Source organism: Triplophysa dalaica, chromosome 23 (assembly GCF_015846415.1).
Source record: "Triplophysa dalaica isolate WHDGS20190420 chromosome 23, ASM1584641v1, whole genome shotgun sequence".
Classification (NCBI taxonomy): domain Eukaryota; kingdom Metazoa; phylum Chordata; class Actinopteri; order Cypriniformes; family Nemacheilidae; genus Triplophysa; species Triplophysa dalaica.
This window is the reverse complement of record NC_079564.1, coordinates 17,790,695-17,806,125: the sequence shown is the minus strand read 5'-3', so window position 1 is coordinate 17,806,125 and position 15,431 is coordinate 17,790,695. Positions and strand designations below refer to the sequence as shown.

Genomic DNA, 15,431 nt, shown 5'->3' with positions numbered 1-15,431 from the left:
CAACAATTTTACATGTCTAATAGATGCATGGGCAACTTACAACACACCAAAGACCAAGAAAAGCTTGTGTTCACACCATATGACCCCATTATATGAATCCATTGCATTTTTCAATGATGCAATGATTTGTAGTGTTATTTTTAGTTTTTTGGACGTGATGGAAAAATAACACTTTTAGAGTTGTTTATAAATACCATAATATATGAATTTGACATGACTTGATACCGTGGTGTATATCAAAGTACCACAGTATTACCACCAATGCACACAATTCTGAACTAAAGTCGCAACCTGTCCTGTCTTTTAGGGCCGAATCCAAAATGACTCAACAGTTTCCAGACCCACTTCCTTTGATTACACGCAAGTATTCTAGCGGGTCATGCTCGTCTCCTCCGAGCGCGGCGCGACGGTTGTACAGAAACCTGTCTGGAAAGTTCCGTATGGCAAACCTGCCGACGGAAGATCCCGTGCTCCCGGCCCTCGACAAAGAGCATCCACACAAAACCACTATGGTGAGATGAACCTGCTCGTAGAATATTAAAGAACTCATAAAGCAAACTCCACAAACGTTGAATCACTTAGGAACTATAGAATAAATCTGTATAAGGCTCTGTGTGTGAAGTTTCAGGGTAATGAAGCACTATTTGAAGCTGTGGAACATCAGGAGTTGGGTGTGGTTGAATCTCTGTTAAATACCTTCAGCCTGGAAGAGCTCGACCTCAACACACCCAACAGTGAAGGTCTACTGCCTCTCGACATCGCCATCATGACTAACAACGTCCCCATGGCCAAACTTCTGCTGCGGGCCGGGGCCAAAGAGAGCCCCCACTGTGAGTACACACACTCACACTCAGACACACACAGACACACACACACACGGCCATTGCTTTATGAATCATAGAGCATGGTTTTAATGCACAGATGCATGCCACATGCTATCCATAATGACTCACTGCTTTATTCAGTGGCCAAAGCAATATCATATATAATATGACAATAAAAGCACGAATGTAGTCATTATCAGCCTTTTATTTATATTGATCATAATTCATGAAAAAAGATGCAACAAAAAGTAATTTAATATTGTTTATCTTTCTTATCTTATCTCAAAAATTTTGAAAATGCTTATTCACTCCAAAATGTATTATATTATATATGTTTAATATAAATATCATATCCTGTATTAAATATTTTTATTAAAAATATATTGGCCGATATACAGAATCTAAAAAGGCAAAAAGTGGAGAACTGCTTTGATTTGAAAACATTCACTGCAGAAAACAAGGTACCCATTAGTTCTCTTTTTCCCCCCTAAAAATCGTGTACCAAGCCTACTTTACAATAGTTTACGATTCTTTAACCTTTAAGCTTTTCTGGTTTATTTCTTATTTGATAAACAAATCATAGATGTTCTTCCAGAGCGACCCATAAAAATGTTCTTAATAGCCACATGTCTAGCAGGTCTCACGACAGAAAGCATTCAGACAGCAGTCTGATTCAAACAATATGCTTTTGTTTTTCTAGAATTTACACATTTATAAATATCTACATATCTACCTACATCAACAATGTTTTGCTATAAGCATTAGTTGAATGGTCACGACAGAAAGATACTGTACTGTATTTTAACACCGTGTCTACACCGGACGCGACAAAAGACAATAGCCCGTGATAGAACTCATTTAATTTTACATTTTGTCCATACTGGATGCTGCGCAGCATTTAAAATGACCATTTATCGTCCCTCTACTGATATGGTCGATAATTTATCGTCCACCCCTTATTTAACCCTTGTATGCTGGTCTAGTAGACCTACAGAATTATTCATATTTCAATAAATACAACCGTGAAAATGTATGGAAATATACTTTATTTCATCCCAATTTAGAAACAACATAGACAGCAAATATGTGTAATATTTGTCATTTACTTCTGTGAAATCACTTTTATGAAAAAGGTGCTATTTCAAAAAGATAAAGAAATGATAAGGAGCTACTTAAAATGATACAGAATATAAAAAATGTGGTAAAAATACATTTTTCCTAACTGTACTACAGTAGAGAGAATGAAACACCTTTTAACCTTCATTTTTTCTGTAGAAAAACATGTTCAAAATGTACCTGTTACAATGGATCCAGTCAAATTTAACACTCAACACAGTGTGCTTTGTTTTAATTTTCACCCTGTTGCGCTTTCTCTTGTATAAATGTGTCTGTATGAGAGTTTCAATTTGCTGCGTCATGGCATCCATGAGATCAAATAAATAGAACACCACGCTGAACCACAAAATCTGAATCCTAAAGGGTTGTTTTCTTTCTTTACGTGTGGACGGATCCATAGATGATCTGTCCAGTAAAGTGCAGGAGAGCTGGAGTGTTTGCTTTCTAAAGCACCATTAGACTTGGACTCAGCTGCTATGCTTTGATGAAGTATTAATACACAGATGCACAGTAATCCAGGTCATTACCAGTTTTAATAAGAGCCCTGAATGTACTTAATATAAACACACTTCACATCACACACATCAAACATGCGGGAGGGTAAAAATGTCTAGCACACTCAACGGGTCACACCTACAGACGCACAAAGATAAAAGTGTCAAGATCACACACTCGAGGACGAAACGAAGGCTTTTACTTTCTCACACATACACACTCAGACGAGTGTGTGTTACTCAAGTGCTCTTGAGTGCTTTAAAAGTATTGCTGTTAGAGTTATGACACATGCCAAGAGATTATGGAGGTCAAACTCAGTGCCACAACATATACAGACACAAAAGCCATTTGTGGGGTTTTCTTTCGGTGACTTTGTGAATGTATAGACAGCTTGCTGCAAAGATGTCTTGTGTTTTTAGTTTTAAGTCTCGAAGGCAGAGCTTCTCATCTGGCCTCGTTGGTGCAAGAAGCGGAGCATCGCAAAGCCGAGCTGGCCGCCCAGGTAACAGGGGAGGAGCCTGAGGAGAGGGAGGAGTCAAACAGAGAGAGACAACTCAAGACGTGGGAATGGAAGCTCCGCCTCTACAAGCGCATGCAGACGGGTTACACGCATGCCAGTGAGTTTAAACACACACACATATACACACACATCAGTCTGCTGCAGTGTATTGCATGAAATGAAATCCGTTTGTTGATTTTAGGTCCTCCTGAGCCTCCGAGCGCTGTCCATCTGTCCGTCAGCAGCAGCACTAGTCTCAGAGTTCATTTTCAAGAGCCACTTTGTCACAATTCTGCTGTTATAACCAAATACCGGGGTGAGTGACCCCTGACCCTATCATAGATATATGCACATAGATGGCACATAAGTGGATGTTTACATGGTGTCGTCCGCCATATTGGAACCGTCCAATAAAGTTGGACCATAAACTGCGTCTGCAACTGTAGTTTTATGCATGTATGAATATCAAATGTTGCGTGTTGTTGTGTAGACACACGTTTAATGTTTTCCGAGCTGACCCCTTTGCTTGAAGAATCCTTTGCTTGTTTGTGTGTCAGTGGGGTGGTGCAGCGTTCCCTCTTTTAGCCCACTGCTGGGTGAGATGGTCATTGAAGATGTGACTCAACTTCAGTATGACATCACCGGACTCGCAACGGTTTGTATAGAGAGAACAACATAGAGCTACACACACTCACATGTGTCTGGTTTATTATCTCCCCGGGTACAGTCCATAGACGTGATTTTTATACTGTACAAACTGTATATTTGATCCCCTGACCTAAAGATCATAGAAACTTAAGAAATATTGTTTTATAAGATCTATAAGCTTTTTTTGCCCATGGGGTTTTTCAATTTTGGTCCCCATGTGTTGGTGTTCATTCAGTTTTAGGTCTTGACCGAGATATAAAAACATGGCCACACAGACACACACATTGTGTTGAAATTTGTGTTCACACAAATCTGTTGTGTGTTCCAGGGCACCTGTTATTATGTTCAGGTGTCAGCGTACAACATGAAGGGATGGAGTTTACCTCAAATATCTGAACCTGCTTGTGCAACTCCTTCAAGTAAGAATACATGCACACACGCATACATTGCAATAAACAGGACATATTTATAGACACGTTAGTCTTAAGATGTTATGTAACGTGTGAGTTTGATTGGTTGTGTGTTTGTTTTTAAGTTTGTTTACGCCGGGCCGGTTGTGTAACGTTTCTGTTCTTGTTTTTATGTTTGTGAGCGTGAGTTTAAGGGCTCTTTTATGTTGCGTGTGTGTGTTTTGAGCATGCTAATTTAAATGTGCGTGTTTGTGTTTTCCATTTTGAATCCCTCTGGAAATATTTGCATGTCTGTGAGAGGCCGTAAACTTGCAGACAGAACGCCTCTTAGACATCAACACACACACAGCAAACACACACACCAACACACACTTTCTGTGTCCATCTACACTTCACACATGGACACACACACACACAGTGTGTTTCAGGGATATATAGGTATGATTTTACAATTTATCATATTTGCAACATGTTTTTTTTTTTTCTTGTTTTCTTTCATAAGACACACACACACACACACACAGACACACACACACACTCGGTGAGGTTAGTGGGGCTGAAGAGAGGACCTGTGTTAGACGTTCTGGGAATAGAGCGTCCGTGTTTTCCCTGCTTTCTCGGGAACCGGCCTGCGACCAACACACACCATCAGAACATTATCCTGTTTACCATGTGAAGTGTGTGCGCTTGATGCTGAGATATAAGATGAATACTAAATTAATTTACTGCCAGATTCCTTCTGCTTCTCAATATCATGGAGAATGTGAAACCTATTAAAGAACTGAAAATTAAATGTGATGAATCAAAACAATCTATTTATACTAAATTTGTAACAATTTTCTCGATATTGTGTTATCGGAATAGCAAAGTTGTCTCAAATTTATGGTGGTCACATAACTTTTTGAGATGATAGGTCTTCTGGGGCTAACATAGAGAAAGTAAAAAAAAAAAAAGATGTTACCTTTGTCAAGTATTTTATTTAATAAAAGGAATTTTTCGGTAATTTGACCTCTAAACAACAGTTATGATGAAATTGTCATTTTAAATATCGCAAAAATACTGCACCGCGGAATATACTGAGATATTGCCGTGCAGTGAGATTTGGATATTGTTACATTCCTAATTTATACCCATTTTCAAAGGGCTAGTTCTCCCAAAAATAAAACCCATTTGAATCCGTTGATTTTACCCACAATGCGCTGGTTTTATCTCTCGCTCTTTCGATTTTTGCAGGTTGGAGAGAGGTGGACGGGCTCTTGCACCGTCAGCAGGGTCTGAAAGAGACGCTGGAGCAGCTCCTGGGCCAAATTAAAGGGGCGCATCGGCACTCAGCATGCCACGGTAAATACTCCATGACACCGCATGTGAATGAAAAATCTCCCCATTAACTAAGAGCCACTGTGACCACCAGCACAGACATCTCAAACAAATGCTGAGTTAATATTTCAGAGGCCGGACCCCAAACAGGCCGAGCGGGTGTGTGCGCTTGTCTCCAGGGGTCTAATCTGGGGGTCTTGTTTGTTGTTTTTACGGCGTCGGGGTTGAGGGTTTACTTTACTGTGAGTTAAGGGGCATAAATTAGCCCGGACTGTTTGGAATAAGAACCTGGCACTTACAAACAAACACACACACACACACTGTATAAGGAAACCCCTGCCTGTTCACTTGGACTTTATATTCTGAGTTCCATCTGAAAGTCTTTCGGTCATGAGTTTTAGAAAAGTAAATCTTTGTTAGTTTGTTGTTGTTTAGCTGAGTTTGAGTTTACATGTTTGTTGTGTTCCACAGTGACAGGCTCTGTCTCTCTCTCTCTCTCTCTCTGCACATGTGTGTTTTCAGAGCCGAGCAAAACCGTGTCAAACATCAGGAAACATTCAGTGTCTAAAAGCCTGAGGCATCTTTTCCAGCCCACCAGCAAATTTGTCAAAAATCTGAAAAGGTACAAGATAAACAACTCCAGAAAGAGCTATTTCAATAGGTAACACTCTGGAAATCGCTGTTCTTGTGTTATCTGTGACGGCCTCTCTCTCTCCTCAGGGGTCTCTATCTGGCCTGCATTTTCTACAAAGATGATAATGTTCTGGTGACTCCTGAGGACCAGCTGCCTGTGGTGGAGGTGGAAGATTCTTACAGCTGCCATGCACAGGATTTCCTTTGGTTTACAAAGGTATATCAAAATCTGTGGTGCTGATGTTTCCAAAGAAATTGCAGCAACAATCCCTCTTCACAATAAAGCTGCTAAAGGATGACATTAAAGACATGTTTTAAGCAGTATGCTTCCTTTCTGTTGCACAAAACCTCTTTACAGACAGTAACAGCTTAAACAACATTGTATGGCTCAAACTTAACACACTTACGGTATCTCTCCCCAAGAATCAATAACTTTTGAGGAGTTTTAATTTAATTGAATGTAAAATTCATATGAATATAAATGAAATATATAACCAATTGTTAAATTATAACCAAACACAGGCAGGAAGTTAACTTCAGGCCAGGCCTCATTGAAAAAGATTTTACAGACTAGAAAAGGGTGAGATTAATTATATTATAAGAGTTGAAAGTGGTTCTTTGGAGGTCCAAAGAATTATTTTCCTATGGTGTACTGCAAAAAAAACATTTTTAAACCCTGTATTTTGAAGAGTTGAATTTATTCTTTTTTTTAAGTGAATCTTGGTGTCTGTATATCTCTTATAATGGAAGCACACATGTACAACACATGTATAGTCCTACAAAAACACAGTGATAAGCATTAAACTACAAATCTATTTCACTACAAAAAAATAAATACAAGCTGCATTGAACCAAAGATATTAATATTAACAAGATGAATGGGAGGAATGCCACGCTTAAAGCAGCCGCTCTAGCGAACCAAGTCACGTCTTCCAGTGAAACGAGCCAATCGTCAATCAATCCGCCGAATGGCAAAACTACCCTATACGGATTTTGATTGAACTCAAGTGAAAATCTTTTTTTTTTTATTAATAATATTTGATGTGAATAATATAATAAAAAATGTAAAACTAAAAATTCATATGCAGTACCATAAAATGTACAATATTGTACAAATAAGTTAGAAAATAAAAATTTGAATTAATACTCAAATATATGAAACTTCTCATTAATTATTTTTTGAACAACTTATCTGAAGCAGAACTTTACACATACACGCAAAAATATTGATGCTGCTAAGCTCTACTTTTCAGGCAATTCATTAATTTTAATACATTTTCATTGGTTAAAAATGTGCAAAACCCCCGGACAATCATGAAGGTAATAGAAATGATAAAAATCACAAAATATGGAGATAAAAGATTTCTGCTAGACAGTGATGGTGTACAAAACGTGTTTGTTACAGGTGTCTCACCTGTGGGAGGAGCTCACCTGGATTCAACAGTGCATCAGTCCTGCACACGCCTCCAGCTCCTGCACGCTTCAGACTCGACTCAAAATGCTTCAGGCTGCCGCACAGCTCCAGGTGATCGCATCTCAACACATTAGATTGTGCGGTTTGCTTTTTTAATGCACCCTACGCTTTTTGTAACAAAGAATTGTTATTGCGAACATTACAACACTGCGTATTTTCCTGAGAAACCTGGTGTGATATGTGTGCGGTGTGTGCAGGCGCTCCTCGGGACGGTAGATCTGGGGCAGGTCTATTTCGAGCCCATCAAAGACAATCACGGTAACGCAGTGCTGGTGCTGATGAGAGACGTTGGCGCGTGTTTACCGCTGGAAGGCGTGCGATGGATTCCCGTCAGTAAATTCCAGCTGCAGCGCAGATCTTCCTCTTCGGATGAGGCCACAGCGCTCGAGACGCTGCTGACCACACTGCACGTGAGTGAACGCCGTTGTCACGCCGCAAAACCAGGACTCACAAGCTGCTTCATTCCACAAGTGTGAATGAAAACCTCAATCCTGTCTCGCTCAGTGCCTGGCAGCCCGTCAACCCTAAACGCTGTTGGGTTTAGATGGTCTCATCGGTGATGCATTTTAATGTGGTGTTTCACAAAGGTCTGAAGTTGAAACAGGATGACAAAATAGTTGAGAATTATTCAACAAAATTATTTGAGCTCCTGCACTTCTCTTTGAATCTGTCTGTGTGTGTGTGTGTGTGTGTGTGTATGCGGGCGTACTGAATTATGGGTGTATGACAGTAGCATTGTTCACTTGATGATTTATTCTGAATAACTGTAAACATCATTTAGCTCTGACTGTGTGTGTTTGAACGTCTCTGGTCTCAGTGTGAAGATGATGTTTGGTCTGAACGGCTCACATTTTCCTGTGGTAAAGCAGCGTGTGTGTGTGTGTGTGTGGTAAAGTGGTTCCACAGCTCAACAACCACATGGCTCCAGCGTCAATCTCACAGTCAAATAGTTTAGAAATGATAAACGTGGGTCAATTTCAGGCTGTTACAGGAAGTTCTTTATACCTCTGAATGTGTGTCTGTAAGTGTGTTCATTCATTTGAATGAATGTGTGTTTGTGAGTATGCACTTATTTGTGTGTGTGTTTTCTTACTTTACATTTCATATCTTAAAAAGATTTCAGGGTTTATTCTTGTTAATGGATCGTATACATATAACAACATAATGTTTAAATTCTTCACAATTTAATTAATGATACGATTAAGTATCAAATACGATTAAGTTTTGTGGGCGTTTGAGTAGAGTGAAATAAAAATGACGTAAAAAACTTGGTTTTGGTTAAAGTGTGACCTGGACATGTTTTTGAAGATCTGTGTGTTTGCATGTGCGCAGGAGAAACTGTCGTATCACAGACGCAGCAGGAAGTGTCTGAGTCCAGGTCTGTATCTGGGTTATCTGAAGCTCTACACGTCAGTGGATCAGATCCGAGTGCTCGTGTCACACAAACACCCAAATGTCCTCTGCCACGGCAAAATACGAGACAACGGTCACGTCTCCAGGTACGAGCGTGTTTATGGAAGATTCGTGCAGGTGCGTCTGCGCGGGTGTTATTGTAATTATGTGTGTTACGCAGGGAGGAGTGGGAGTGGCTTCAGTCGCTGAATTCACTGGAGGGGAGCGTGCAGGTGTGCGACGACGTCCAGAGCGCTCCTCATCGCCTCCTGCTGGAGCTCAGAACTGCTGCCAAAGATCTGCTCAGCTCCATTAATATTCACAACAACCAGGTGTGGGAACCCACAGACGTACAACACTGAATGCACATCTTTTGTGTTTTGTCTGTATTTAATATGGGTTGTAAAAAAAGTATTCTGGACTGTTCTCAGTTCTCCAAAGGCAACAGAAGACTTTCTTATAGATAACATTTTCATGTGTTGTTATATTCGTATTAGGCACAAGATTTCCGGGTGTATGTGAAGGAGGTGGTGGAATTAGGGGAGGGCGTGTCCTTCCTTTTGCTCCTCCCACCGTGTGAGGAGGTGTGCTCTCCTCCGGGACAGAACCATTTGTGCTCACTGCGGTCCAGCTTCTTTACTCTACCACTGCAGATCTTTGAGCTGGGTGAGAGGACATACAATATTGTAAAAACATTCTCAAATGATGTTTTAAAATGAAAGGTTCTTGCTTGGCCCAAAACGAACATTCGGTCGTTATTTAACAGCCTATTCATGTTCACCTAAATTGCATCTGTGTCCCCTTCTCTAGTTCACTTCGAAGTATACTCTCCCAGTTTCATTGCTCTGTATTGTCGCGTTTCTGCTTTGCTGGGTCTGGAGTCCCTGATGTCCCAGCAGTCTTTGCGGGAGGCTTTCTCAGAGACGGAGCTGCTCGCTGCCAAACAGAAACATCAGCAGGTTGAGGACTATGTGCAGGTATTTCTGACCTCTCCGCAAATTAACACCGGCAGCTAGTTCAGTTGTCACCACGGTAACTGACAGCAGTAAAACAGCAATTAAATACAGAAAAAACTGTACAGCTGGTGGAATTTACTGTATCACCTTTATGACACGTGAGAGGACCAAGAGACGATAAAACACATGTGATGAGAATAGAGTTCTCACAGGTCAACACGCCATTTAGCCACTTAAAATATTTGAGTTTGTTGTAAACATCTAAAGTGAAGTTTTAAACTTTTGCATTTAATTCAACCTCAAAGTCAAACTTTATTTGAGCCTTATTTAAGAAAAATAAAAAGGTTTTGTGATTGGTTTTGTCTAAAATTTGAGACATCTCTGAAGTATATAATGTGATTTGCAAAAGAAACACAAGCAGAGATAAATTGTACACCAGAGCAAAACAAAAACAGTTATTCATTTATATTTTGTCTGTTTTACATGTGCAGTTTTATTTGTAGTGTTTATGTATGTTTTGTCATTTTAGCATCTGGAGGATTTGTGGCGTGACGCCCGCTGGATGGCCGTCCTACAGTCTGCACGATACAAGCATCAGAACTCGGGTGCGAGTCTCGGCTGGATTATAGACTTCTCCAAAGAGTCAATTCCAGAAAAAACACCTTCCACCTCCTCTCAGCCGTCATACCTGCCGTCACCTGCCCCTTCACCTGATACCACACGCAAACACAACGGTGAGAACATGCCTTCTATTCTCATCTACCTCATCATCTAATCTCTCTCTCATGTTCACCACAAAATATCTTCTCTTTACCTTTGCAAGATTCTCAGGGTCTGTCTGATGAAGATACATCCGAGGTGTTCCTCGCTGCTGACAGCAACTTTAACTCCAGCGTTCCCACAAGCACCAGAGAACTGGATCTGCTCCCTCCCTCCCCGACCAGCTTCCGCTCCGTGTCGTCCGCGCACCCTCCCTCATCGCCGCGCTCCTCTCTGAGTCAGCCGGACGTGCTCCGGACTGGCGTGAGCAAACGGGAACATCTGCCCATGAACTCGTTCGACAGCGACTTCATCCTTCCCAGCCGTCAGATCGAGCTGCTTAGGGTCACAGAGAAGAGAACGGCGCTGTGCGTTCGCACCAGCAGCTTGGAATATCCGCCTTCTGTCTCCACGGCAACCTCGCCTCCCAGTTCCACATCACAGAAACGCTGGACACGCCCTTCCTCCTTTGATCTGTGCTTCTCCCATGAGCCCTGCCCCGTACCCGTGCGCACCCTGTCAGAGGACAGTGGAGTACAGCGACTCTCTGCTCACTCGGCCGGGTCTCCACTCAGGCTGTGTCACACCACTCTGAGAGTTTACCCACAATACCGCACAGGCTTACCTAAAGACACCAGCGTGAAAGTGAGTGTTGAAGGGTTAAAGGTGACGAATTCTGCTGTTCTTAGATGGAATTTGAATTGCCCCACATCATGTGAAATTTCTATAAAAGCAAAAATATATAATTGCATTATAAAAAATATATATATAATATAAAGGATAATGTTATAATATTAAGAAATCACACAAACAAAAAAATATATATTATTTTTTAATAATGTTAAAGCCATTCTACTAATAATAATTATTTGGTAATTAATAATTTAAATAAATAATTAATACAAATTTAATTATTTAAAAAAAAAATCAAATAGTGGTAATTAAGTCTATTTTCCCTCATATGAAAAATCCATATTATCCACTTATTGTTTTACTGTTTGGAAAACTTTAGAATATATATTGTTTTCTAAATAAAATCCTACATAATGTAAAGAACATTCTGTGAAAATATAACTTTACTCATAATCTTTAATATCTTTTTTATAACTTTAATATCTTAAATCTTTAAAATGATGTCATGACAAGGATTGACAATGTTTTTAGAAGCATTATCATAAAACGTGTCAATTTAATTTTTTATTTGAGTAATTTTAAGTACTGTATTTAACAATTTATATACAGTCCTATAACCTGTCATTTACAACGAAAACCACAAACTACTGATTTTTATTCATTTGATGTTCTTAATCTCATAATTATGTTATTTGAATTAGATTATTTTACTAGCCTGGATTACTAAAATGGGTCACATATATAAATCTTAAAACAAAATGACATTTCAAATATGGATTATTAATATGACAAATGTGTTCTTGTGTTTCTTCAGTTGCGTGTGACTACAGAGACATCGGCTAAAGAGATGGTTCGATTAGTGGTGCAGGAGATCAACACCGTCTGCCGTCACCTGCAGAACGCCACCCATCAGTGCACCTGCGTGGGCGAGCCGTGCGGCTTTCCGGCCTGCGTGTCCGAGGTGTGTGTGTACGGAGCAGAACAGCTGGAACACTTTGGTCTGGTTCTGCTGGTGGAGGGGAGGGATAAATGGCTGCAGGATGATTTTTGTCCTCTGTCGCTGCAGAACCCGTGGACGCGCGGGAAACTGTGCGTGCGTTTCAAAGAGTACTCGCCTTTGGCGCTGCAGTTCAGCAGAGCTACACCCGTGTGAGGCAAAAAACTCTCATTTCACATGTGCATAGACTACTGTTATTCATTTCAATCACTTCTTGAAATGTGATGGGATTACTGGAACGGATGTACTGGATTTATCTTCCAGCTGCACTGCAATGGCTCTTATTCTTCAACTTAGGGACATAAGGCGCTCTGCTATGACAGTGGCATGCTAACACAGTGAGAGATTCCCTTGTAAGTCCACATGAAATCAAAACACCCTGTTTACTTAATGCATGTTCTCTTACTGTACACAAGTCCTCCATGCACGTTTAGAGCTTTTCTGCTGATGTCATCAAGCCCCACCCCTTCAAAAACGTAACTCTGAAATACATGAAGTAAACGGGTTTGGAACACAGTTTCATGTTGACTTACAGAACCGACGTCAAGTGACCGTACATTCCCGGTCTGAAATGCTCACATTCTTAGTAATGTGAATTAAAGTTATTCAATGTAATTGTGAGGTTATTTGTGTACATTTAGCAGTGACTATAACTCTTACTTTAGTATTCCGAAGTGAAATGTTTACAGACTGCTTTTGGTGGTTTGATATCACCAAACAAATGTCTTGATTTGTGGTCGACACTGTCATCTACATTCTCCTCCCTCAGGATTGTTGCACCCGTCTGCCGGTCACGCCGGCCGAGAGAGACGCAAGCTTGTACAAAATCTCAAATTGTATCGGGATGCTCTCTCACAGTGATGTGAGACTGTTCTTGTGTTGATGTTGTAAGCGATCACATCCTACACGATATACAGCTATACACCTGCTGGCATACTTATGCGCCACGAGCAAAATACACAGAATTACAAACCTGTCCTACATTTCTAACGCAACTCTTGCACTTGAGAAAGTTTCTACACTGGAGATCCGTGACAGACAGAAGCTTAATCCAAATGTGAAGTGTTTTGGAAGATGCTGATGCGAGATGCTCTGTTGGGGTGGACCACCGCTGCATCTCCTCACACGCTGCCTCTTTCTATTGCCTCGTGTTTCTGCGGGTTTGTTGAAGACATTTTCATCTGGTGACCGTGCTGTGGAGTTTATTATTGATATCGTGTTTTACTGTCTGTACTTCTTGACTGAGCAACACGTCTTCAAAACTGTTTGCTGCAATAATATTTGACACTGTAGCTCGGGTACAGATTTTTCTTCCAAACACACCTGGAATAAAGACATTGACATGGATTCATCGACATGTACTAACACACACTGATACATAACCAGTGTATGTCGATGTTGTGTACTTACAGAAGATGTTTGAATGTGTGTGCATGTTTTACACATGAGCTCATAGTTGTATGGTTGTCTATTTTGATGAAACCATAGTTTTGAGTGTGTGTGCACGCGTTTGTTTGTGTGTGAGTGTGTGCGTTTGTGCACAAGTGTATGTGCATGTATGTGTTTGTGTTTGCATGTGCGTGCGAGTTGTTTACTACGTGCATCATTGTGAGCATCTTATTAACCGCTGCAGTCTGAGATTCTTCTTTCTGCAGTGAAATGTATCTTATTGATCCTGAAATGTTTTCTTGGTGCGAGTCGAGCAAATGCTGGAACTGATGACAAAACTGCAGGTATTCAACAGTATCAACAATATGGAACCAAACTTTAATATAACTACAAAAAAGCATGACTAATAGAATGACAATCCGGTTTCCAAAAAAGAATGTATATACATACATTGCATCTTAATATATATATTCTATGTACAGCACTGCACATATCAGCAAATAACTCCAGAGACGCATTTCAGAGTACTTTACAAACACCCGAAACACTTTTGAATATGAAATGAAATGCTTCTGTGATGAAGTATAGTTTTCTATTGAAAACTAAATTAAGCCACTTGTACGCACATGTGAATGGATTAGATAGCAAATGATCATATCACAGCCTCTGAATGAACTTTTGACTTCATCTTGACTGTATGACATCAGTTTCCTGTCAGGTCCTCACATGTCACATTAACTATGAACATGTTCTACTAACATTTGACAAACACTGTGTGTTGTAATTTTGTCCTCATTTTGAACAGTATAAATATTGTGGGTTCACACGTTAATCCATGTTTTGTTTGCGAAATTTGCTTGAAAAGTGTGCTTGTGCTATCTTTTTAAATAAACGCCACTTGTTTTTGTTTTCTAATCCATGGCGTTTTTGACTCGAGTGTCCAGATAACGCTCAAGGCCGTTGCACTGTAATATGATTTCATATAAACAGCCGCGGAAGAAATAAGGCACCACCTCAAATGTTCATGTAATCTGCATTTCTAGATGTGTTGTGGTCATTTCAGTCCAGTGCAGCGCTGGACTAAGAAAAAAAATCTTCCCTTTTTGGCCCACATCGGCCCTCCACCAATTCTGTCTACGAGGGGGGTGTACGCATGGTCATGGCACGGGGGGGCAGCGTGGTTAAGTCTGGGGATGGAGGGCATTTGTGTTTTTTGCAGTCATGTTGCGTGCATTCGCATTTTTTATACGTCCGTCTTACCTGCAAAAGCAGGAATCGCCCGGAACACCAGATGGCCAGACCGCCACTGGTCCTGTGTCTGTTCAACTTTAAAAAAATCTAATCTCAGGAGTGACATGAAGTCATCCAGCAGGAATGTGAGAGACTGACAGAAAGACACCGGTATAGGAATCCAGGTTTGCACATATAAACATTCATATTATTAAATAAATACCAATAGTATGACTGCTGTATGGTATAAAAGTGAATCTGAACCTGTATTGAAAAAACAAAAAACATCTTTCCTGTTTTCACCTGTTTCTCCAGTTTTCATTTTCTGCAAAATAGAAACAATATTTTTATTTCAAAGGTGTGACAAAATATTTCAATGGTTTGCAGGATGATACAACACTGACCGTTTTACCTAAACACACAACTATACATACAGAAAAACTGAAAATCATTTGAAATGGTCTCTTCAGTTTTCCGCGGCTGTATGTTGACCTGCCCTTTTTAAGATTCAAAGGCCGCTGGATGATTCACTGTATCAACATTTAGTTTCTCACTTTTACTAACCCGCTGTGGGAAACACTCGACAAACACTCACAAAACGTTCACACAGACAAACACAGACAACACAAACGGGCAGACCACACACACTGGTATACAAG

General features: G+C 40.3%; 1 protein-coding gene across 9 annotated transcripts in view; it reads left to right on the top strand.

The window, feature by feature from the left end:
* The window catches only part of LOC130413035 (ankyrin repeat and fibronectin type-III domain-containing protein 1), a 66,884-nt gene extending 52,433 nt beyond the window's left edge, over window positions 1–14,451 (top strand). For all 9 annotated transcript variants that reach the window (XM_056737944.1, XM_056737942.1, XM_056737945.1 and 6 more), the window contains 18 exons: window positions 308–512; window positions 623–830; window positions 2,855–3,052; window positions 3,137–3,250; window positions 3,492–3,589; window positions 3,911–4,001; window positions 5,226–5,333; window positions 5,832–5,931; window positions 6,030–6,159; window positions 7,348–7,467; window positions 7,614–7,826; window positions 8,749–8,915; window positions 8,990–9,140; window positions 9,306–9,474; window positions 9,619–9,785; window positions 10,294–10,498; window positions 10,588–11,168; window positions 11,971–14,451. In XM_056737944.1, coding sequence (XP_056593922.1) covers window positions 308–512; window positions 623–830; window positions 2,855–3,052; window positions 3,137–3,250; window positions 3,492–3,589; window positions 3,911–4,001; window positions 5,226–5,333; window positions 5,832–5,931; window positions 6,030–6,159; window positions 7,348–7,467; window positions 7,614–7,826; window positions 8,749–8,915; window positions 8,990–9,140; window positions 9,306–9,474; window positions 9,619–9,785; window positions 10,294–10,498; window positions 10,588–11,168; window positions 11,971–12,309 — 3,364 coding nt within the window. In that variant the 3' untranslated portion in view covers window positions 12,310–14,451. The remainder of the gene's footprint in view (window positions 1–307; window positions 513–622; window positions 831–2,854; window positions 3,053–3,136; window positions 3,251–3,491; window positions 3,590–3,910; window positions 4,002–5,225; window positions 5,334–5,831; window positions 5,932–6,029; window positions 6,160–7,347; window positions 7,468–7,613; window positions 7,827–8,748; window positions 8,916–8,989; window positions 9,141–9,305; window positions 9,475–9,618; window positions 9,786–10,293; window positions 10,499–10,587; window positions 11,169–11,970) is intronic.
* The last annotated feature ends 980 nt before the right edge of the window (window positions 14,452–15,431 follow it).